This window comes from Oncorhynchus clarkii, chromosome 11, assembly GCF_045791955.1.
Source record: "Oncorhynchus clarkii lewisi isolate Uvic-CL-2024 chromosome 11, UVic_Ocla_1.0, whole genome shotgun sequence".
Taxonomy (NCBI): Eukaryota; Metazoa; Chordata; class Actinopteri; order Salmoniformes; family Salmonidae; genus Oncorhynchus; species Oncorhynchus clarkii.
In genome coordinates this window covers 29,540,918-29,566,564 of record NC_092157.1, presented here as the reverse complement: position 1 = coordinate 29,566,564, position 25,647 = coordinate 29,540,918, and the positions used below count along the sequence as shown (strand labels likewise).

The following is a 25,647-nucleotide window of genomic DNA, read 5'->3' as shown; positions in this document are numbered from 1 at the left end:
TGTATGTGCTTTATAACTGTGCAAAACTGTTCGAACCAAGTCAAAAAAGGTTATTCTAGCTTGTAGGCCTATCAACAATAACTTATGATCTCTGTCTAGTCAATGTCGGATAAGGTTTTAAGACATAACCAATAAGCTTTTTTCTACCACTGTACTGAACCTTTAATGTCCTTTCAAAAAGCAGATGTTGTTCTATGCACTGTATGTAGCCTATGGTTAGGACTGGCATCATAGTCCCAAAGAGAACCATCTGTACGAAATAATCATTTCTGAAGGATTCCCACAACTAATGACAACGTTGCCAAACATTCCCACACAAGGAAAATTGCACAAAAAATGGCAGTGCTTATTCTGTTCTTTTTTTAAATCATAGTTTTCCCTCATCTCCCCAGATACATTTCGTCTGAGCACTCTGGAGTCAGCTGAAGTAGGAGCTGCCATAGGCCGGATCAAGGCTAACGATGCGGATGTGGGGCGGAATGCTGAGATGCAGTATAGCATCGTCGACCGAGACGGACAGGACATATTCACCATCATCACTGACCAAAATACACAGGAGGGCATTATCAGAGTGAAAAAGGTAGCCCCTAAACTCCTGAGTGCAACGCTCTCATGTTTTAATCGCCTATGACCCCACTGCTTCAAATCACAAGATACCACTTTGTGTGCAGACAGAGTGATCCTCTCTCTGAACTAAACCCGTCTTCTATTATTATCATCATCTTCACGGAAGTACTTAATTCTTTTCACTGTCAAGAGACCCTTATTCCTCCTTGGGATTTGAATAAAGAGTCTGAGACTTTTGAAATCCAGGTTTAGCTTTTCCTTTCTTAGCCAGGGCCATGCTTTTCAGAGCCTCAGTGAATTATGTAAATTGAAGAACCTAAGTGGTGCGTACGTACTGAATACACAGGCTCAGATGAAAAATGATAGCAGTCCTTCATATCTGAAAGTGCCATAAAGATTATTTGACTTGACCACCAGTTATTGATACAGTACACTCACAGTTATTGAAATACAACATGTCATCCCAGATGTATTACTTTTAACACAATCAATGTGTTGGCACAACATGATGTGTACATTTTTCAACACATTTTGTGTCAATTTCTGCAATTAATCTGTTAAAATCTGAAAACCATACAACCCACCCTAGATGTGTTAATTGACCAATCACATTGTGGATCCAAAGTCAACATGCATCTACTCTCTTAGAACAGATGTATTAAAAACGCCACAAGTTGTGTTATTTTTTAACACATCTCTTTGTAGTTAGGGACGACGTGTTCCTTTTAACACAGTCACTGTGTTGTCACATTTAACACGTTGTGTAAATTATTTTTCAACACAATGATTATGTTAAAAGTAATGTGACATCCCTAACTGTACACAATGAGGTGTAAAAACATGTTGTTTTTTACACAGACCGTGCATTCGAAAAGTATTCAGACCCCTTGACTTTTTTTCACATTTTGTTATGTTACAGCCTTATTCTAAAATTGATGAGAAGAATGCATGTATTAATCCATCTACAAAAAATACCCCATAATGACAAAGCACAAACAGGTTTTTAGAAATGTTTACTCATTTCTTAGAAATAAACAACTATAATATCACATTTACATAAGTATTCAGACCCTTTACTCAGTACTTTGTTGAAGTACCTTTGGCAGCGATTACAGCCTTGAGTCCTCTTGGGTATGGCCCTAAAAGCTTGGCACACCTGTATTTGGGGAGTTTCACTCATTCTTCACTGTCCCTGTCAAGCTCTGTCTGGTTGGATGGGGAGCGTCATTGGACAGCTATTTTCAAGTCTCTCCAGAGATGTTCGATCGTGTTCGGGCTCTGGCTGGGTCACTTAAGGACATTCAGAGACTTGTCCCAAAATCACTCCTGCATTGTCTTGGATGTGTGCTTCGTGTCATTGTCCTGTTGGAAGGTGAACATTGCCCCAGTCTGAGGTCATGAGTGCTCTGAAGCAGGTTTCCATCAATGATCTCTCTGTACTTTGCTCCGTTCATCTTTCCCTCGATCCTGACTAGTCCCTGCTGCCACCACCATGCTTCACCATAGGGATGGTGCCAGATATCCTCCAGACATGCCGCTTGGCATTCAGGCCATAGAGTTCAATCTTAGTTTCAACAGACCAGAGAACATTTTTTCTTATGATCTCAGAGTCCTTTAGGTGCCTTTTGGCAAACCCCAAGTGAACTATCATGTGCCTTTTACTGAAGAGTGACTTCCATCTGGCCACTCTACCATAAAGAGCTGATTGGTGGAGTGCTGCAGAGATTGTTGTTCTTCTGGAAGGTTCTCCCATCTCCACAGATGGACTCTGGAGCTCTGTCAGTAACGTACTTCTACCATAGACCATTTAAACTGGTAAAACACTTCCACTAATGAGTGGCCAAAAATAACTTACTGAAAAATACACCCCCCACTAAGCCAGACCTGCAATATAATGTAGATCTACCATGGTCCAGTTAAACTGGTACAACCCTTCCAGTCAAGGATGGCCATAAAGAACTAATAGAAAGCCATGCCTCCAATATAATTTGTCAGTGTGCCTTTTCAAGTGAATTGTAGAGTTACCAACAATTGGCAACAGTTTCGTAGGCAAATGTTGTCATAAACAGTTTCATTTTAATGATAATACATCTTATAAAGCCTTATTTGAGGCTGAGTTTAACATGATACATTGTCCTGAATCTCATGGTTTACAGGTAACATGAGGCTGAAAGTAGGGGGGAGAAAACATTTCTTGTGGTAACTCTACAATTCACTTGAAAAGGCAAGGCATACAAATTATGTCGGAGGCGTGGCTTAGTGCGGGCATGGCTTTCAGTGCACCACTTTTATGAGAGAAAACAAAAGGTTTCCCGAGCTGCAGAGGGCTTTATTTGTCCACTAATACACTACATATATGCAAAGATATGTGGACACCCCTTCAAATTTGGTAGATTTAGCTATTTTAGCCACACCTGTTGGTGACAGGTGTGTAAAATCGAGCACACAGCCATGCAATCTCCAGAGACAAACATTGGCAGTAGAATGGCCTTAATGAAGAGTTCAGTGACTTTCAGCGTGAAACCGTCATAGGATGCCACCTTTCCAACAAGTCAGTTTGTAACATTTCTGCACTGCTAGAGATCAACTGTAAGTGCTGTTGTTATGAAGTGGAAACGTCTAGGATCAACAACGGCTCAGCCGCAAAGTGGTAGGCCGCACAAGTGTTGATGTGTGTGAAGTGCTATGGCGTGTAGGGCATAAAAATTGTCTAACACTCACTACAGATTTCCAAACTGCCTCTGGAAGCAATGTCAGCACAACCACTGTTCGTTGGGAGCTTCATGAAATGGGTTTCCTTGGCCGAGCAGGCTGGAGATAAAATGCATGACAATGTTATGAGACAGGCACTTTTTGCATATTTTTTTATTTAACCTTTATTTAACTAGGCAAGTAAGTTAAGAACAAATTCCTATTTACAATGATGGCCTACCTGGCCAAACCTGGACGACACTGGTCCAATTGTGCTCCGCCCTATGGGACTCCCAATCACGACCGGATCTGATAAAGCCTGGAATCGAACCAGGGACTGTAGTGATGCCTCTTGCACTGAGATGCAGTGCCTTACGCTTCGAACACACCGACAGTGTCATTGTGCAAAATAGCACGTAGCATCATCTGGATATGTATGCAACAAAAGTTTCACCTTCACCAACATTCACCTTCTGCTACCATTTCTGTCAAGCCGTCTATGCATTCAGTTTGACGCAAACTTTCAATAAATCTAACATATGCACCACACCGAACGCACTGCAACTGCCTCGACAACTCAATGCTGCAAGGGAAACGCAGCGTTTCATTGGAAATGAATGTAATTCTGGTGTACCAAAATACAATGACGCTGTCGGTGTGTTCGAAGCATTAGACCACTGCGCCACTCGGGAGCCCATCATACAGTTTGCACCATTCAAATAGACTTACACCTAAATGGCACCCAATCAAATCCAAAAATGTGCTGACATGTTAACAAACAACATATCCTAAAAACAGGATACTTTGAAGTAAAATTGTCAATATTTAATGGCTAATCAGGCTACTCACAACTGCTCTCCAGGAGTTTCATCCCGTGGGATAAATTGTCATGATCATTGGTTTCTAGTTTGTTTCCGTCAATTGTTGATGATCTGACACAGTGAGGAAAACAATTCCTGCTATGTAAACACATTGCAAATAGGCTCAGGATAACTCCTGATGTACAGTAGCTGGGTAGCTGATATTCAGAGCTTGAACAGCCAAATTGATTGGTCACAGGAATCAGCATCAACATCTTTTGGACGTCTTTGTTTGGTCCTGTCCAAATTAGCATTCTTTTTTTGGTCCTGTCCAAACTAGCAGTCTTTTTTTGGTCCGGTCTGGACCAGCCTTGGTTTGACCCAAACATAAATATCTACAGTATGTTTAGTTCAGATTTGGTCCAAACAGATAAATGACTTCTTTTCAACTTTCATTCAGAGCTGAAAATGTACATAATTTCAACATCCGGAAAATGCATATTTTCAACTTTGATTCAGAACCGAAAATGAACCTGATTTCAATGTCTGAAGACGTCTTTTCGACTTTCAATAAAAACCTAAATTGAACCTAACTTAAATTTCTGGAAAATTAGTATTTTAGAAATCTTTTTAACGTAATTTTGCTTACTGAGACTTTTCTTGTTTTGCAAGATACAGCAATAATTTTGTCTCGCCTAGGGTGGCAGATAAGTCACCTTGTCCTAGAGATATTTACAAGGTTATCAAAACGTCCCACCAGGGTTAGCCTACACGAAACAAAGCCTTTATTTGAAGTGTTTCTAAAATCCCCTATGGGAAAAATTAATGGTGGAGAAACGATTGGAACCATTTCCTTGTTTGACCGCAAAGTTTTATGGGTATTATGACTCGTACTGTGGCACTCTATATTGGTCCATTAAAACAGGAGTTGCAAAGGTCCAGTGCACTTCTTTTGTGAGTATGAACAATATAAACCTGAATAGTGTATACAGTGCCTTGCAAAATATAAATCCCCCTTGGCGTTTTTCCTAATTGTGGCATTACAACCTGTAATTGAAATGGATTTTTATTTGGATTTAATGTAATGGACATACACAAAATTGTCCAAATTGGTGAAGTGAAATGTTAAAAAAGTACTTATTTCAAAAAATGAACCCCCTTTAATATGAATCCCCCAAATAAGATCTGGTGCAACATATTACCTTCAGAAGTCACATAATTCATTTTTAAAAAGTCAAACTGTGTGCAATATAAGTGTCACATGATCTGTTACAGGATCTCAGTATATATACACCTGTTATGAAAGGCCGTAGAGTCTGCAACACCACTAAGCAAGGGGTACCACCAAGCAAGCGGAACCATGAAGACCAAAGAGCTCTCCAAACAGGTCAGGGACAAAGTTGTGGAGAAATACAGATCAGGGTTGGGTTATAAAAAATATCAGAAACTCTGAACATCCCACAGAGCACCATTAAATCCATTTTTTTTAAAGAATATGGCTCCACAACAAACCTGGCAAGATAGGGCCGCCCACCAAAACTGACGGACCAAGCAAGGAGGGCATTAATCAGAGATGCAACAAAGAGACCAAAGATAACCCTGAAGGAGCTGCAAAGCTCCACAGCGGAGATTGGAGTATCTGTCCATAGGACCACTTTAAGCCATACACTCCACAGAGCTGGGCTTTACGGAAGAGTGGTCAGGAAAAGCCATTGTTTAAGAAAAAAAACAAGGAAACATGTTTGGTGTTTGCCAAAAGGCATGTGGGAGACTCCCCAAACATATGGAAGAAGGTACACTGGTCAGATAAGACAAAAATGTTGCTTTTTGGCCATCAAGGAAAACGCTATGTCTGGCGCAAACCCAACACCTTTCATCACCCTGAGAACACTATCCCCACAGGGAAGCATGGTGGTGGCAGCATCATGCTTTTGGGATGTTTTTTATCGGCAGAAACTGGGAAACTGGTCATAATTGAAGGAATGATGGATGGAACTAAATACAGGGAATTCTTGAGGGAAACCTGATTCAGTCTTCCAAAGATTTGAGACTGGAACGGCGGTTCACCTTCCAGCAGGACAATAACCATAAGCATACTGCTAAAGCAACACCCAAGTGGTTTAACTTCTTATGGCTGGGGGCAGTATTGAGTAGCTTGGGTGAATAAGGTGCCCAGAGGTGCCCAGAGTATACTGCCTGCTACCTGGTCCCAGAACCTAATATATACACATTAGTATATTTGGATAGAAAACACTCTGAAGTTTCTAAAACTGTTTGAATGTTTTCTGTGAGTATAACAGAACCCATATGGCAGGCAAAAGCCTGAGAAAAAATCTAACCAGGAATGGGAAATCTGAGGTTGGTCATTTTCTACTCATTCCCTATTGAAGATACAGTGGGATATTGGTCATGTTGCACTTCCTAAGGCTTCCACTAGATGTTAACAGTCTTCAAAACCTTGTTTGATGCTTCTACTGTGAAGGAGTGGGGAATGAGAGGGGAATGAGTCAGAGGTCTACTAGAGAGCCACGAGCTGGTGACGCTCGTTCACTTGAGAGCGAGCTCTGTTCCATTGCATTTCTACAGACAAAGGAATTCTCCGGTTAGAACATTATTGAAGAATTATGTTAAAAACATCCTAAAGATTGATTATATACTTCCTTTGACATGTTTCTACGGACTGTAACGGAACTTTGACTTTTCGTCTGTTCCTAGTGAACGCGCTTCATGAATTTTGATATGTGAACTGAACGCGCTAACAAAAGGAGCAATTTGGACATAAATGATGGACATTATCGAACAAAACAAACATGTATTGTGGAACTGGGATTCCTGGGAGTGTATTCTGATGAAGATCATCAAAGGTAAGTGAATATTTATGTTATTTCTGACTTATTTTGACTCCAACATGGTGTATATCTGGTTGGGTTGTTTTGGTCTCTGAGCGCCTTACTGAAAGTTGTTTTTAAATTTGACACAGCGGTTGCATTAAGGGGGAAGTGTATCTAAAGTTCCATGTATAACACTTGTATTTTCATTAACATTTATGATGAGTAATTTCTGTAAATTGATGTGGCTCTCTGCAAAATTATCAGATGTTTTTGGAACTACTGAACATAATGCGCCAGCTTATACTGAGATTTTTTTTTATATAAATATGATCTTTATCGAACAAAACATAGTCCTATGAGTGTCATCTGATGAAGATCATCAAAGGTTAGTGATTAATTCTATCTCTATTTCTGATTTTTGTGACTCCACTCTGGCTGGAAAAATGGCTGTGTTATTCTGTGACTTGGCTCTGATCTAACATAATCTTTTGTGGTGCTTTCATTGTAAAGCCTATTTGAAATCTGACACTGTGGTGGGATTAACAAGAAGTGTATATTTAAAATGGTGTGAAATACTTGTATGTTTGAGGAATTTTAATTATGAGATTTCTGTTGTTTTGATTTTGGTGCCCTGCACTTTCACTGACTGTTGTCATATCAATCCCGTTAACGGACTCATTCACTCATTTTTTACTTCAACCAAGAATCCACCAAGTTTATCAATTAAAGTATAAACCTACAGTTATGAAAGGACTTACAGTTAGGATAGTATATTCATTCTATTGAATAATTATTGTTTCATCTGTTTCATTTTCTTCATAGCAACTGGATTATGAGAGAAAAAAGACATTCTCATTTAAAGTGGAGGTGACCAACACTTACCTGGATCCCAGGTTCATGTACAGTCCCAACCCTCCATTCAAAGATGACGCCATGGTGCGGGTGACAATAGAGGATGTGGACGAGCCGCCAGTGTTCAGCAGGAACCCTTACATCATTGAGGTGCATGAGGATACAGCCGCTGGTAGCTTTGTTGGTGTGGTGTCAGCCAAGGACCTCGATGCTGACAACAACCCAGTCAAGTAAGTGATTGTGTGATGAGGGTCACGCTGCTTGCTTAACAGTATAAAGCTAACAATTCAATGGCACATGTGGAGGAATGTCATGCAGAGGAGCGATGCTACTAATCCAACTCGGTTACACATATTATACTGAACTAATCTGTATCAGCATCTTTTTTATATATGCTGTTCATTCAGAGGATTAAGTTCACATACACCTCAGCCAAATACATTTAAACTCAGTTTTTCTAAATTAATACTTGTAAAAAATACCCTGATTTAGGTCAGTTAGGATCACCACTTAATTTTATGTATGTGAAATGTCAGAATAATAGTAGAGTGATTAATTTCAGCTTTTATTTATTTCATCACATTCCCAGTGGGTCAGAAGTTTACATAAACTCAATTAGTATTTGATAGCATTGCATTTAAATTGTTTAACTTGGGTCAAACATTATGGGTAGCCTTCCACAAGCTTCCCACAATAAGTTGGGTAAATTTTGGTCCATTCCTCCTGACAGAGCTGGTGTAACTGAGTCAGGTTTGTAGGCCTCCTTGCTCGCACACGTTTTTACAGTTCTACCCACACATTTTATATATGATTGAGGTCAGGGCTATGTGATGGCCACTCCAATACCTTGACTTTGTTGTCCTTAAGCCATTTTCCCACAACTTTGGAAGTATGCTTGTGATCATTGTCCATTTGGAAGACCCATTTGTGACCAAGCTTTAACTTCCTGACTGATGTCTTGAGATGTTGCTTCAATATATCCACATAATTTTCCTACCTCATGATGCCATCTATTTTGTGAAGTGCACCAGTGCCTCCTGCAGCAAAGCACCCACACAACATGATGCTGCCACCCACATTCTTCACAGTTGGGAGGGTGTTCTTCGGCTTGCAAGCGCCCCCCTTTTTCCTCCAAACATAACAATTTTTATAATGGTCATTTTTGTTTCATTCGACCAGAGGATATTTCTCCAAAAAGTATGATCTTTGTCCCCATCTGCAGTTGCAAACCGTAGTCTGGCTTTTTTTATGGCGGTTTTGGAGCAGTGGCTTATTCCTTGCTGAGTGGCCTTTCAGGTTATGTCAGTATAGGACTCTCATTTTACTGTGGATATAGATACTTTTGTACCTTTTTCCTCCAGCATCCTTTGCCGTCCTTTGCCGTTGTTCTGGGATTGATTTGCACTTTTCTCACCAAAGTAATTCATCTCTAGAAGACAGAATGTGTCTCCTTCCTGAGTGGTATGATGGCTGCGTGGTCCCATGGTGTTTATACTTGCATATTATTGTTTGTACAGATGAACGTGGTACCTTCAGGCATTTGGAAATTGCTCCCAAGGATGAACCAGCCTTGTGGAGGTCTACAATTGTTTTTCTGAGGTCTTGGCTGATTAATTTTGATTTTCCCATGATGTCAAGCAAAGAGGCACTGAGTTTGAAGGTAGACCTTGAAAAACATTGACAGGTACACCTCCAATTGACTCAAAGTATGCCAATTAGCCTATCAGAAGCTTCTAAAGCCAAGACATCATTTTCTGGAATTTTCCAAGCTGTTTAAAGGCACAGTCAACTTAGTGTATGTAAACTTCTGACCCACTGGAATTGTGATACAGTGAATTATAAGTGAAATAATCTGTCTGTAAACAATTGTTGGAAAAATTACACGGGTCATGCAAAGTAGATGTCCTAACTGACTTGTCCTAACTATAGTTTGTTAAAAAGAAATGTTTGGAGTTTTTGGAAAAAAAATGTAATGACTCCAACCTAAGTGTATGTAAACTTCTGACTTCAACTGTATTTGAGAATCCTATACATTGACTACAGCTCAGCATTTAACACCATAGTCCCCACAAAGCTTATCACTAAGCTAAGGACCCTGGGACTAAACACCTCCCTCTGCAACTGGATCCTAGACTTCCGGACGGGCCACCCCAGGTGGTAAGGATAGGCAACAACACATCTGCCACGCTGATCAACACTGGGGCCCTTCAGGGGTGCATGCTTATTCCCCTCCTGTTCTCCCTGTTCACCCACACTGCAGTGTGGTGCCAGGACAACAACCTCTCCCTTAATGTGAGCAAGACAAAGGAGCTGATTGTGGACTACAGGAAAAGGAGGGCTGAACAGGTCCCCATTAACATCGACAGGGTTGCAGTGGAGCGGGTCGAGAATTTCAAGTTCCTTGGTGTCCACATCACCATCAAACTATCATGGTCCAAACCCACCAAGACACTTGTGAAGAGAGCACGACAACACCTTTTCCCCCTCAGGAGACTGAAAAGATTTGGCATGTGTCCCCAGATCCTCAAAAAGGTCTACAACTGCACCATTGAGAGCATCCTGGCCCATTGCATCACCACCTGGTATGGTAACTGCTCGGCACCTGACCGTAAGGCGCTACAGAGGGTATTGCGAACGGCCCACTACATCATTGAGGCCAAGCTTCCTGCCATCCAGGACATATATACTAGCCGGTGTCATAGGAAGGCCCAAAAAATTGTCAAAACTCCAGTTTCACAAGTCATAGACTGTTCTCTCTGCTACCGCACGACAAGCGGTACCGGAGCACCAAGTGTAGGTCCAAAAGGCTCCTTAACAGCTTCTACCCCCTAAGCCATAAGACTGCTGAACAAATAATCAAATGGTCAACCGGACTATTTACATTGACATTATCTATGCATAGTCACTTAACCCCTACCTACTTGTAGAAATTACATTGACTAACCTGTAACCTCACACATTGACTCTGTACCGGTACCTCCTCTATATAACCTCGTTATTTTTACTTTTTATTTAGCTTTTTACTTGAGTTTATTTAGTAAATATTTTCCTAACTCTATTTCTTGAACTGCATTGTTGGTTAAGGGTTTGTAAATAAGCATTTCACAGTAAGGTCTAAACCTATTGTATTTGGCGTATGTGACAAATAAAATTTGATTTCATCCTTTTTTGCATTCACTCTCTTGCACTGACTATACACTCACTGGATTCTACCCAAACATTCACATATACTTCAATTCTGAGGATATACCCGCCCTATATCAGCTTTCTGGTCACCATAGCAGCACCCACTCGTAGCACAAGCTCCAGCAGGTATATCTCACTGGTCACCCCCAAAGCCAATTTCTCCTTTGGTCGCCTTTCCTTCCAGTTCTCTGCTGCCACTGACTGGAACGAACTGCAAAAATCACTGAAGCTGGAGATTCCCACCTCCCTCACTAGCTTTAAGAACCAGCTGTCAGAGCAGCTCACAGATCACTGCACCTGTTCATAGCCCATCTGTATACAGCCCATCTATCTACCTTATCCCCATACTGTATTTATTTATTTTGCTCCTTTTGCACCACAGTATCTCTACTTGCACATCCACCTTTTTCACATCTACCATTCCAGTGTTTAATTGCCATATTGTAATTACTTCGCCACCATGGCCTATTTATTGCCTTAACTCCCTTATTTGACCTAATTTGCACTCACTGTATATTGACTGTATCTTTTGTTCATTCCATGTGTAACTCTGTGTTGTTGTATGTGTCGAACTGCTATGCTTTATCTTGGCCAGGTCGCAGTTGCAAATGAGAACTTGTTCTCAACTAGCTTACCCGGATAAATAAAGGTGAAAAAAAATAAAAAATACTTAAACTCCAACATACACACACGCATAAAAATGATTCCGAACAGACACACACACACTTCACATACACTGCTGCTACTCTATGTATTATCTATCCTAATTGCCTAGTTATTTTCCCCCCACCTACATGAACATATTAACTCGTATCCCTGCACAACGATTCTGTACCGGTACTCCTTGTATATAGCCTTGTTATTGTTATCTATTGTGTTACTATTTTTATTTTTTACTCTTTGTACTTTTTTACTTTGCGTTGTTGGGAAAAGGGCTCTTCAGTAGATTTGATGTTCTGCTGCTGAATAAAGCCGTTTGAGGTCATTTGATTGTTTTATGACCTAATGGATGGATATGGAGTAAGAATAAACACAGCAAGAGAAACAAATTATTATTGGTGTGGTATCAAGTCTGTAACAACAATTCAAAGTTTCCTCTAATACGTTTTTTGGGGAGGTGCAAATATGGTTTGCTTGGCTAAATCTAATCCATCCGTGTATCCGAGTGTCAGTGTGGAGTGAGGGAGAGAGGAAGGGAGGTTGGAAGAAAAGCAAATTATTCATGGGTCCCTCCTGGTGATTTCCCAGCGGAAGTTTGTGGCACTGTGAAGAGAATACAGACACTGTTTATATCCACATAATTATGTAAACTAGCCCAGTGCGGTAGCGGCACAAAGTCAAACTGAAAGAGCCTCATTTGCTCTATCAATTCACACTGCTCTGTTCTGCCATTCCACACATATCGTGCCTGTCTGTTTGTGTATTTTTCTGTCTGTGTATCTGTCTGTCTGTCTCCCTCATGGAGACAACCCGGTCTCTGCTTGTGCAGCATGGGAGGATTGTGTTGCAAATTATGAAATGTCAGTGGAATATGTAAATTGACAGTGATAAATGAGACAGCAGTATATAAGGATTCATAATTTCTTGACAAAAGAAACAGAAGGAGAGGAATGATATGTACTGTGGGGACCAAAAATGTGTGATTTGTAATGTATTTTCTCATAGAGTTGTGTGTTATTATTCTCTAATGTAATGGATCACAAGAAACAGGGACAGCCTTGTGCAAATAGCGTACTGTATGGGGAAATAAATAATGTCCAGATTCTTTCCAGATTATGTGTATATATAAAAATATTGATATTTTTACACAATCAAAATTATGTATTTGTATTTCTCTGCAGATACTCCATTGACCGCCATACCGATCTGGAAAGACTGTTCAACATTGATTCTGTAAATGGCACCATTACAACACTGAAAGCCCTCGACAGGGAGATGTCCAAATGGCATAACATCTCTGTTGTTGCAACTGAAATAAGTAAGATTATAATCCCTTTTCTTTACCTTCTTTTGCAAAAAATGTCTATGCATGTGTCAGGCAGCCGAGGTCTAAATGTAATGTGGCCAAACGACGCCAACTAGGTGTGGTTATAAGCCCAAGGAACTCAGATAAATTAGGATAAGACAACAAGACATCCGCAGCCCAGTAGCGATTGCGTGCTCTAAAACACAGAGAAAACTGGCCAGCGCCTTGTCCCACAGATATGTGCACACTGGCACGAGTGTGCAAAGTTGGCAAAAGTTTTTAAATGTATAAAATCAAGAAAAAAAAGAAAAAAAACAAGGGCATCTGTGCAATATTCAAGTAAAAACGGTGCAAATAACACTAAATCACCACATAACTAATATTAGCCATTATAGCTAACCAACCGAGCCCAGCAGCCAATCCTGCAAGGACCCATAGCCGGCACTATAATCGGTTCATCTTCCACTACATAGAATTGACAAAGTCTACTTACAATTTTCCTGGGTAGCTGGCTCCAACCGATCGGACCAGGATGTGTGTAGTTTGCCTTCATACACAAGTGCTGCTACACTTCAGGCTACAGGATGGCTGGCTTGGTCAATCTGGCGTCGGCTCCGAGTGATGTCCAAGGCATTCCACTCCAGTCGTTCCACATCCGCATATATACGGTCACAACCAGGATGGACAACCCTTGTCCCAACCCAATAGGTCCACATCAAAGAGCAAATTATCAGACCCAATTGTCTGATGGGATTCTCATTAGGAAGTTCAGTGTTCACGGCGGGAGCGAGTATTTGGAAGAACTAAAATAAACATGCAAATACAATGTCATGGATTCATCAATGTTTCAGTGTAGGATAATCAGTCTGCAACAATGTGAGTCTTTCCAATTCCACAGTAAATCAAAGTTTATTGTTCACAGCAGCATGACATCCACCCCAAAACTATAATGTAGCCAGTCCCTGGCACATTCCATGTCTTGTTCTCTATAGTGAGCTGGTGGATGTCCAAGGTTAGCCCGAGCAGGTGCCGGTTTATAACATCTGCTTCATCTGGTCTATGGGGCTCAGCAGCAGGGACAACATAAAAAAAAAACATAGAATGGCGGTCTACTCCAGCCTCTGCCTCAACTATGGGTGTAGGTTCCTGTTCAGGTGCTCACCCTGTCCCTTTCTCTTCCTGTCTCGCACCCACACCCACTCACTTGGAAGTAGAGATAAAGCTTGTGTTTTACAGTCATAGTCCTTATTGTGTTGCTAAGCTGGGTCCCCCATTTTCTTTTTGACTAAGTCATAATCAAAAGGTCAGCCTTTGGTGACAGTCCCTAACCCACCCATTGGGGTTATGCTTTGGCTGAGGGGGATCTACGCCTAACCCAACAGCTACTGTGAGTCTTAAGTGGCAGCCAAACATGAATACCCTGGGACTTGCAATAGCTTGGGATGTGCTCTGGCCACCTACTCCGCTTCTCTGCCTCCAAAGTGTGCAACAATGTTTTGTTTATTCACTCTACTCTGTCATTCCCTGCTGGATTATATTTGGTCGTACTACTCTTAGAAATGTCCTACATTTCACAGACGTGAGGATGGATGGCTGGCATCAAAGCTGACAAAAAAATGTGTGCTCATATCAGAGTGGAAATGGGAGGGGCAACAAAAATGTCTCGACTACATGGGAACATACTGTTCCGACTTTGGTTTTTGCTGTCTGATCACGAGTAGGGACAGCCCATGTATATCAGGTAAACATGTCAATCATGACCAATATGTTTTGATAAGTAACTAGGGGCATACTGAGGGAAGGGAAGTCTAGGACAATCACTTCCAGGGGGAAGGACACTGGAATGCGGTTTAAGGGGGGCCCTGGCATCTACTCTGTCTTTCTGCAGGCTACAGACAACGCATCCTTGAAATTATGATTTTACATTGGATAAAAGTAGAGACTCAGAGCTACAAAATGGTATATAACACACTACAGTTGAGGAACAACGGGAAAGTAATTTTGCTGTAATAGTTGATGAACTTGTAACCTTCAGCATCTATTTAAGGGTTGATCCGAGAGTTCTGTACTAACAACAGCAGTCAAGCTGCTAGCTACTTCCAGACACAAATGAGAGAACAGCTCACTGAACATTACTCGCCCTAAGAGAGCTGGTTAGGCTGTTATGTTATCCAGCAGCATAGCAACCTGCATACCAATGCTGGCTTGCTTCTGAAGCTGTGCAGGGTTGGTCCTGGTCAGTCCCTGGGTGGGAGACCAGATGCTGCTGGAAGTGGTGTTGGAGGGCCAGTAGGAGGCACTCTTTCCTCTGGTCTAAAAAATATCCCAATTCCCCAGGCCTGTGATTGAGGACACTGCCCTGTGTAGGGTGCCGTCTTTCGGGTGGGACATTAAACGGGTGTCCTGACTCTCTGCGTTCATTAAAGATCCCATAGCACTTATCGTAAGAGTAGGGGTCTTAACAACGGCAGGTGAGAACCCAAGCTAACATTGGCCAGGTTGCTAGCTACTTCCAGGCACAATGAGATAACACTGACCATTTTACTCGCCCCAGCAGATCTGCTTAGGCTGTTTTCATGTTATCCAGAGCATTGGTGACTGTAACTGTGCTGCTGGCAACAATTGAATTACGCTTTTTGCCAACGTTTACTGACACCGCCCATATTTAACGGGTGTTAAATTAACCATACTCCCAACTCATGACATTACTACCCCACATGCAGCTGCAGGTAGCTAACCAACCAGGTTCAAGCTAGCTAACATTAGGCTATAACTAGTGGCTCTGAGATACGAATTACCAGAACATACATGTACCGTTAGCTAGCGAGCCAGCCAGCTAACGTTAGCTAGCAGTACACTTTAACTTGAAATGAAAAGATTATGTCAAAATGATAAACTTGCAATATCTGCAAATGTAGCTAGCTAGATTATCTTACCCATACATATTATGGATGGAGGCGTCTCCTGTCAGATGCCATGGTTGCCCTTAGTTTGAAAATGTAATCCGGAGACAGGTGTTTTCTCCATCTCCTTAGTTAACATACTCAAATTCCACTGACTTCAAAACTCTGTCCTCCAGAAAGTGGAGAGCACACACGTAATGTTAGCCAATGAGCCAGCCAGCTAACATTAGCTAGCTAACTTAATTTGACATTAGGTTTATGCAGTTTTACTACACAATACATTTTATAAAAAGCCGCGTTAGACAGGATTACCTAGACTTACTGATCAGCTCAAATAGACGGAAGTGTGCTATATGTTAGACCAATCCAAACTCATCTCTCGGCTTGTCCAGCCCTTCATTATCTCAGCCAATCATGGCTAGCGGGAAAGTTGCTGACTTTTTCTGTGGCTAAACCAACTAGGCTCGTAATTTAACAATTTGATTCGTATTTACAGATGGTATACACGTTCACATGTTCTAGAGGGCATTTCTGCCAAAAAACTCATTTTGATAAAAATAAAAAAGTTTGCGTTCAAACGGCTCCCCTGTGAAGTATGGTAAAGAGATGAACATTCAATTATCTGTCATCAGCTCTGGTGGTCATCCCTGCAGTCAGCATGCCAATTGCACGCTCCCTCAAAACTGTGGCATTGTGTGACAAAACTGCACATTTTAGAGTGGCCTTTTATTGTCCCCAGCAAAAGGTACACCTGTGTAATGATCATACTGTTTAACCAGCTTCTTGATAAGCCACACCTGTCAGGTCTTATGGATTATCTTGGCAAAGGAGAAATGTCCACTAACAGGGATGTAAACAAATATATGCATAACATTTGAGAGAAACATGATTTGCTACTATGGAAATGTTACCTCAACAGGGGTATAGAAACCTGTTTGCCATACAGGCAATCTAAATAGGAAAATACCTTAGTGGCTCTGTTGCACTCCTCTGAGATCACGCTGACCTGTTGCTTAGCTTTGCCCATTTAAAGCCCCTACTTGGATAAACGTTTTATTTTTTATTTTCCTTTAACGCCTAAAAGCCCCTTAATATTCTCTTTCCATTAGCCATACTTGAAATCACCATTAGGACATTTACACTTAGGCACCCAGCGTGCCCTGGGGTAAAATGGCATCATCATATTTGTTTTCCTAAAACCTGTCCTTTGAGTAACTGAACACTGCTTCCAAAAACACAATCCTGCCAACTATTGCCAAATGTCAGGCAGCTGAGGGCCACCTGGCCAGCCCCTTGTCCCACAGATTTGTGCGCTCCGGCAAGAATGTGCAAAATTATCAAGAGTTTTAACTTTATAAAATAAAAACAACAAAGGGAATCTATGCAATATTGAAGTAAAAATTGTGAAATGTGCAAATAACGCTAAATTACCACATAACTTAGCTAATATTAGCACTATAGCCAACCAACCAAGCCCTTCAGCAAGTCCAATGTGGAACTGTAGCCGGCACTATAATTGGTGTATCTTCCACTACATAAAATAGAGTAAGTCTGCTTAAAATCTTCCTGGGTAGCGGGCACCAGCCCACTGACCTGGGATGTATCAGTGCTGCTACACTTCCTGGCTTCGTCAACCTGGCATCGGTTTGGGTGATATACATAGTGTTCTGCTGCAGTCTTTCTGCATCTGCATATATGTGGTCACAACCAGGATGGACAACTCCTGTTCCAGCCTCATAGGTCCACACAGGCAATGTCCACACTTTCAGTTGGCTCAAAGGGCTGCTCATCAGAACCAGTTGTCCAATGGGAGCCTCGTTAGGAGTATTAGGAGAAAACCAAAATAAATATGCAACTACAAATTAATATCTGAATGAATGTTTCAGGCAATTGTGTAGGATAATCAGTCTGCAACAATGTGAGTCTTTCCAATGCTACTGCAAAAAAAATAATAATAATACTCTTCAATCTACACACAATACACCATAATGACGAAACAAAAACAGATTTTCATTTTTGGGGGCAAATTTATGAACAATAAAACACAGAAGTATTGAGACCCTTTGCTATGAGACTCGAAATTGAGCTCTGATCCATTCGTTTTCCATTGGTCATCTGTGAGATGTTTCTACAACTTGATTGAGCAATTGGGGGAGAAGGGCACTGATCAGGGAGGTGAACAAGAACCCGATGGTCATTTTAACAGAGCTCCAGAGTTCCTCTGTGGAGATGGGGGAACCTTCCAAAAGGGCAATCATCTCTGCAGCACTCCACCAAATCAGGCCTTTGTGGAAGAGTGGCCAGACTGAAGCCACTCCTCAGTAAAAGGCACAACAGTCTACTTGGAGTTTGCCAAAAGGCAACAAAAGGACTCTCAGACCATGAGAAACAAGATTTTCTGTTCTGATGAAACCCAGATTCAACTCTTTGGCCTAAATGCCAAGCATCACGTCTGGAGGAGACCAGGCACCACTCATCATCTGGACATTACCATCACTACGGTGAAGCATGGTGGTGGCAGCATCATGCTGTGGGGATGTTCTTCCATGGCAGGGACTGGGAGACTAGTCAGGATCGAGGGAAAGATGAACAGAGAAAAGTACTGAGAGATCCTTGATCAAAACATGCTCCAGGACCTCAGACTGGGGCGAAGGTTCACCTTCCAAGAGGACAACGACCCTAAGCACACAGCCAAGAAAACGCAGGAGTGGCTTCAGGACAGGTCTCTGAATGTCCTTGAGTGTCCCAGCCAGAGCCCGGACTTGAACCCGATCAAACATTTCTGGAAGCACATGAAAATAGCTGTGCAGCGACACTCCCCATCCAACCTGACAGAGCTTGAGAGGATCTGCAGAGAAGAATGGGAGAAACTCCCAAAGTACAGGTGTGCAAAGCTTGTAGCATCACACCCAAGAAGACTCAAGGCTGTAATCACTTCCAAAATTAAAGTACTGAGTGAAGGCTCTATATACCTATGTCAATGTGTTTTATATACCGTAATTGCCGGACTATTAAGCGCACCTGAATATAAACCGCACCCACTGAATTATTAAAAAATATGTATTTTGTACATAAATAAGCCGCACCTGAATATAAACCGCACCCACTGAATTATTAAAAAATATGTATTTTGTACATAAATAAGCCGCACATGTCTATAAGCCGCAGGTGCCTACAGCTTGTAACAAAAATAAATAGGCTTTAATGAAACACGGATTGTAGCAAAAATTAAACAGTAGCCTACCAAGAAAGTCATTGGTCACTATCTTCCTCCTGTGCACTGAAACCACTGAAGTCATCTCCTTCGGTGTCGGAGTTGAATAGCCTCAGAATTGCTTCATCCGATGTTGGATCGCTGCCCTCTTCAACACGCAGCAGTCCAGCCTTTCGAAACCCGTTGATGATAGTGGATTTTTTGACAATGCTCCACGCTGTCAGCAGCTCTATTTGCTTTTCCAACAGCCAGATCGATCGCCTTCAACTTGAAAGCTGCATTATATGCATTTCTCCGTGTCTTTGCCATGATGAGGGTGACAAAATGAATACCGTAATCAGAATGATGGGAAGTTTGAGCGCGCTCGATTTACGTCACATTATGTGACGGTACTCAGTTTTTTTGGCGGCATGAATCTTGTGAAAGCTGGAAAAATCCATAAATTAGCCGCGTCATTGTATAAACCGCGAGGTTCAACGTGTGGGAAAAAAGTTGCAGCTTATAGTCCGGAAATTACGGTCTATATAAATTTGCTAACATTTCTAAAAACCAGTTTTTGCTTTGTTATTATGGGGTATTATGTGTAGATTGATGAGGGGAAAAAACTAGTTTATCCTCTTTGAGAATAAGGATGAAACGTAACAAAATGTGAAGAATGTCGGTGTCGGAATACTTTCCTGTACGTTATTTTTTTGTTAACTTTCTAATGTTAACTTCAGGGATATTTCAATTTTACCCTACGAGCTCCGGACTACTGCTGTTTTTCTGTTCTACCTGATAATGAATTGCACCCACCTGGTGTCACTGGACTAAATCAGTCCCTGATTAGAGGGGAAGAAATTTTTAAAAAGCATTGTAACTGGCTTTGAGGTCCAGATATGAATTTGAGGGGGTCTACTCTATGGGCCAACTAACACATTTTCAAACTTCTTGTTTAGGTAACCCTCGCCAAACCACTCGAGTCCCAGTGTTCATACGGGTCCTGGACGTAAACGACAATGCACCTGAATTTGCCATGTATTACGAGACATTTGTCTGTGAAAATGTCAAATCTGGACAGGTACAGTAGATGTATGACATCATAATACTACAAATGGCGAAGAAAAGCGTGAAGAAACATGTGTTTTCCCATACCTTTTTGTTTCACTATCCACAGCTGATTCAGACAATAAGTGCGGTTGACACGGATGAGCCCCTTGTTGGACATAAGTTTGTCTTCAGTATGAGCTTCTCCAATCCAAATTTCACCATCATTGACAATGAAGGTAGCTAATGTTAGCCTTGTGCTTTTTATCTGGCCATTATCTGGTCTTAGTTGTGTGAGTTGTATTGACAATTTTACTTTTTTGTAACCTATGGAGCTGCAATGTCACAATCATTACTGGGAACATTTGTTCTAAACATTAGAAACACCCTTAAATTTATCATATCCCCTTTTTCTTCCCTCTGCAATCCACCCCTTAGATAACACAGCCAGGATCATCACCCGAAGGGGAGGATTTAGCCAGCGTGAGATGAATACATACCTACTGCCCGTGGTGATCTCAGACAATGACTACCCTATCCAGAGCAGCACCAGCACTTTGACTGTGAACGTGTGTGCCTGCGACAGCCGGGGGAACGTGCAATCCTGCAACACAGAGGCTCTGCTGTCTGCCGGGCTGAGCACTGGAGCTCTGGTGGCTATCCTGCTCTGTGTCATCATCCTCTTGAGTAAGTATCACTATCAATCACACTGGTAAAGTCAACCGTTGCATAACAAATTACACCCTATTCCCTGTTGTTACGAACCAGCTCGTAGCCAGTAACAAAGAGAGAGACAACACAGAAATAAAGTAATGACAAACGTATTTATTAAACAAAGTAAGCTATATCCAAATAACAATGGTGTGTGTGTAGTCAGTAGTCAATAGTGTAAGTGAGAGGATGTGTTCAAAGATTGTGATAATGAGGGGTGTTGAGGGGTGTTCACGCACGCAAGAAACACCACCCAAAAATGCCACAACAAAAAACACCAGTGTGTTTGAGGAGACTCTCCCACACAATCTATGGGGAGAAAGGTGTATTTATCCCCGGGATACACCCGGGACGAGGTAGTGTCCCATTTCGCTGACAACCCTCCCGGCTCCACCCACCGACATCCTATTAGAGAAAACAAGAGCAAAGAGAAAGAATTCGGCAGACAGAGTGGGAAGGTCGTCACACTGTGTTGAGCCCGTAAGGCTTTGGTCAAATGTAGTGCACAATATAGGGAATATGGTGCCATTTGGGAGACGCCCAAATCAAACTGAGTCAGAGAACTTAAGTACTATTCTTAATTCTGAACATACAGTACTGTACAGTAGTACACAGCAATCCAAGTCACTTATTACAAAGCTGAAGCAATTATTCTAGGCTGGGTTGGACTCTACCACAATAAACTACACTGCACGTGTAACGAACTGGTCTGTAGCCACAAATATCCTGGAATATAATGTGATAACACCCTATGGAGTGAGAAAGGACTTCATTTGCACCCGGTAGGCACTGGCTAGCTCCTTCTTTTTCTCTGCTGTGAGTCCTTCGACAGCACTTAAATCCTCTGTGCTACTTCTGTGCTATTCTTTTGTGTTATTCCTTTCATCATCAAACTTCTTCAACTAAAGAAAGTTTAAAGTAGGGCCACTCACTGAGACATTACTTTGCTGGCTGCATGTGTAAATAGTGTGTTTCCTCATGAAAATGGTGCAGCAGGATGAAAGCTTTTATTATCGGTTATATCCACTTGACAAAAAGGTATTTGTGTTTTTCCCTGCTAAAGTAGGTCACATCCTATTTCCTGGCATCCTAAAGCACCACTTCAGCCTCCTTTGTGAGCTAATGCAGTATGTAAAAGCACAAAGTGCAAAACATAAAGTGTGCATGTCTTTTTCCCAGGCAAAAAGCAAAAGATACGTAGTGCTTATGTTCAAGGGGATATCAATAAGTAATGGGCAAAAAGATGACTTTGAACCTGGTATTGCACTTGGCCAAGCATAACCCCAGTGCCATCTAAACAGCATAATCCATGAGCCTATTAAGGATGTTGAAATATTCAATTATCCAATTAAAGGTCATGAGTGACTTAATAGCAACATAAATACCAATCCACTGAGTTTTGTTTGTGTACTCTGCTTTGCGTTATGGCTAAAAACAGCCCTTAGCCCAGTGCTATTCATGATAATGCATAGGTTCTCATGTTTTATTGCTTAAATGAGTGTGTGCTATTCCTCCTCCTCACTCAATAATGCAGACCCAGTTCATCTGTTGATGTGTTCACCTGTTCATCTGTGCTCTCTTCCTTTCTCTTCCTGTTCCATGATCTCCACCAACTTGAATCTTGCTCACATCCTTGCCTAGCCACTGATCCCTCGCTAGCAAATTAACTATTGACATTTCTTCCACAGCATGCTGTGCTTGTTCCTTCTCACAGTCCCCCTTCACTTGTCTGTCTGACACTGGAGAGAGCTCTACTGTAGCTCTGGCTTCTGGCTCACTCAGATTGGAAGTGCTGAAGGTTGAACCCCATGTTCGCCTCTTGAGTGAAATATCATGACATCTGCTCATTATCCAATGGTTTTCTCGCTTGAACCCCTCTGACAGGCTGTCTAATTCACCTCCACTACGCCTCTGACAGGCAGGCAGGCAGTAGGCGCTGAGCTGGAACAGTTTGCGCTCCTCCTCCACACTGCACCACACCCCTCCATGCCAACCCACACCACCCAACACTGGGGTATCAGTCAGAAAGGCCTGGTAACTGGGCCTCTAAAGAGCCACTCCTTCAGAGACCTTTGTAATTAACACCTGGGTGGGAGGTAGGTAGAGTACTACAGCACCTGCTGAGGGGTGGGAAAGAGGAGGAGGAGGGGGATGAGGAGGAGGCCCCAATGTAAGGGAATTGTTTTTCATCTCGATTTGCTCCTTTTTCATGAAAATAATGAGCAACAACATAAATCCAATGCTCTCATAGTGCCACTGGATGCAAATTCCTCCTTCAGCTGGCAAGTTTGGATTTCAAGTCTTGCTCACAAATTAAAATAGAGTAAGATGCATTTAATTATGTGAGTAAGGGTAGTCTGTCTTGAGAATGAGAAAAACAAAGGGCTAATTCAAGTGCTACAGATTTTCTACAGTGAATTTGATGTTAAGGGGAAAAGCGAAAGAAAAACTTGTTCTGCTCAATCTTTAATAAAAGGAGGTGAGTGCCCAAGGCAGTGCAGCGTATTTATCACTGATAGCAAATGTCTTTCTGTCCGGTGTGTATTCCTGAGTTTACTTAAAGAATGACGGAGCACACTCCTCTTCTCTCCCATCTCATACTCAAGTTTTAATCTCTCTATCTGTCTCTGTGTGTAGTGATCGTGGTGCTGTTCGCTGCCCTGAGGAGGCAGCAGAGGAAGAAGGAGCCTCTGATCATCTCCAAAGAGGATGTGAGAGACAATGTTGTCAGCTACAACGATGAGGGGGGCGGAGAGGAGGACACCCAGGCCTTTGATATTGGCACACTGCGCAATCCAGAGGTGATGGACGCTAAGAAGCTGCGCAGGGACATCATCCCAGAGATGCTGTTTCCCTTCGGGAGGACATCACCTATAAAGGATAACGCCGACGTCAGAGACTTCATTCACGGGAGGCTCCATGAGAACGACTCGGACCCCACCGCGCCCCCGTATGACTCCCTTGCCACCTACGCCTACGAGGGGAGCGGCTCGCTAGCCGAGTCACTCAGCTCCCTGGAGTCTGGAGCTACGGAGGGGGACCAGGAGTACGATTACCTAAGCAACTGGGGACCGGCGTTCAAAAAACTAGCGGATATGTATATAGGGAAGGACACGGAGAGAGAAACCTAGATTACAGTTAGGGCTGTACTACCGGAGCCCATCATCAATGACATGTATTGATAATCTCTCTCACACACTATCCTGCAACCGATCCATTGATTCATATGGCTGGTCAAGTAGAATTCATCAATTAAACATTAAACTCACTACTGGTGGTGATATTCCTCACAGTTTTACTGTTTTTGGTTATAATCAGTAAAGATGCCTTTGAATTTTAAGAAATGTTGTGAACAATGGTATGGACAATGTGTTTTGTAACTGAGGAGTGAGATAGTAGTCTTGTATACTATCAATGTTTATTGGAGAAAAAAAATGCTTTTCGGGCAAAGTAAATTTGAAATAGATACATGTATGAACTGCTTTTCCATGATGGACATACTATATCCTATTCGCCATCTTTGTTTGGCAAGCAATGTTCATGTTAATGGTTGGTTAGGTTTATTCTGTGGATCCATTTCATCATATACTGTAGGTGTATGATGTAATAAGGACGTGTACGTTGTAGGGTAACTGTCACACACTGAATTCATGTTGTTTGAATGCCAAGTTATATTGTTTTATATTTATATTTTTATACTTCTTTTCTTAATAAAAAAAATTAAGAAACTTCACATTTTCATAAATTTTTCATAGAGTTTCATGTTTCATGTTGTATTTTATGAATCACACAGTTAACACCTTGGCCTCTATAAAATACAAGTTGATACATCATATCAGTGGAATTTGATAATATAGAAGTTCCACAATATTCAGCTGACAAAACACATTGTAAATGTAACGTTTTCACATCTGAAGTATGGGAAACTAGGCATGAGCTACAACCACCACCTCAATTTATTGTTAGCCACTGTGGTGCAATGTAAATCAGATGGCAGTAATATATTAGCAATATGAGTATTGCTAGGGAGGTTCCACTTTACATATACTGTAATGATCAATAACTCTCGACTTTCTCTTTGTGGACAAAAAAAATACATTATTTAATTTATTTGCCCAATTATGGATAATGTATCTGCATGCATATTTTGAGACGAGTGGAATGAAATCCAATACAGCCAGTGCTTTGGACCCAAAATGGAAAATGGGCCCTATGGGCCTAGGTCAAATGTAGGGTACTAATGTATATGGAGAATAGGGTGCCAATTGGGATGAATCCAATGTATAGCTCTCAGAGTTACAAACATAAATCACTCCTGTAACAAACTCAATCATCCCCTTACACCAGCCACAATCTGAAACTTTGAAGGATATCTGTGGGGTTGGTCATGGATAGTTTCACAATAGAATAATGTGTAATCCTATTGAAGTGCCATTGCTTATGGGGTGGCAGGTAGCCTAGGGGTTAGAGCATTGGGTCAGTAGCTGAAAGGTTCCTAGATCAAATCCCTGAACTGACAAGGTAAAGATATGTTGTTCTGCTGCTGAACAAGGCAGTTAACCCACTGTTGCTAGGCTGTCATTGTAAATAAGAATTTGTTCTTAACAGACTTGCCTAGTTACATAAAGGTAAAATAAAAACAACATGGGTAGATAACATTCTCATCTCATGCTAATACTATTCCTCCAGCAAGATGGTATATTGATTTATGATACACATGTTGACTGCTATGGACCTTGTGGGAGTCTATAGTAATAGTATTCATTCAAATTTACATATACACTCAGCAAAAAAAGAAATGTCCTCTCACTGTCAACTGCATTTATTTTCAGCAAACTTAACATGTGTAAATATTTGTATGAACATAAGATTCAACACCTGAGACATAAACTGAACAAGT

At 41.6% G+C, this 25,647-nt stretch overlaps 1 protein-coding gene across 1 annotated transcript in view; it reads left to right on the top strand.

Annotated features, from left to right (window-relative positions):
- Positions 1-24,467, top strand: part of LOC139420697 (cadherin-10-like) — a 63,446-nt gene extending 38,979 nt beyond the window's left edge. The window contains exons 6-12 of the mRNA XM_071170920.1: positions 393-580; positions 7,712-7,971; positions 12,769-12,905; positions 19,949-20,070; positions 20,167-20,275; positions 20,475-20,723; positions 23,385-24,467. Of these exons, the coding sequence (XP_071027021.1) occupies positions 393-580; positions 7,712-7,971; positions 12,769-12,905; positions 19,949-20,070; positions 20,167-20,275; positions 20,475-20,723; positions 23,385-23,878 (1,559 nt within the window). The 3' untranslated portion in view covers positions 23,879-24,467. The remainder of the gene's footprint in view (positions 1-392; positions 581-7,711; positions 7,972-12,768; positions 12,906-19,948; positions 20,071-20,166; positions 20,276-20,474; positions 20,724-23,384) is intronic.
- Positions 24,468-25,647: the final 1,180 nt, after the last annotated feature.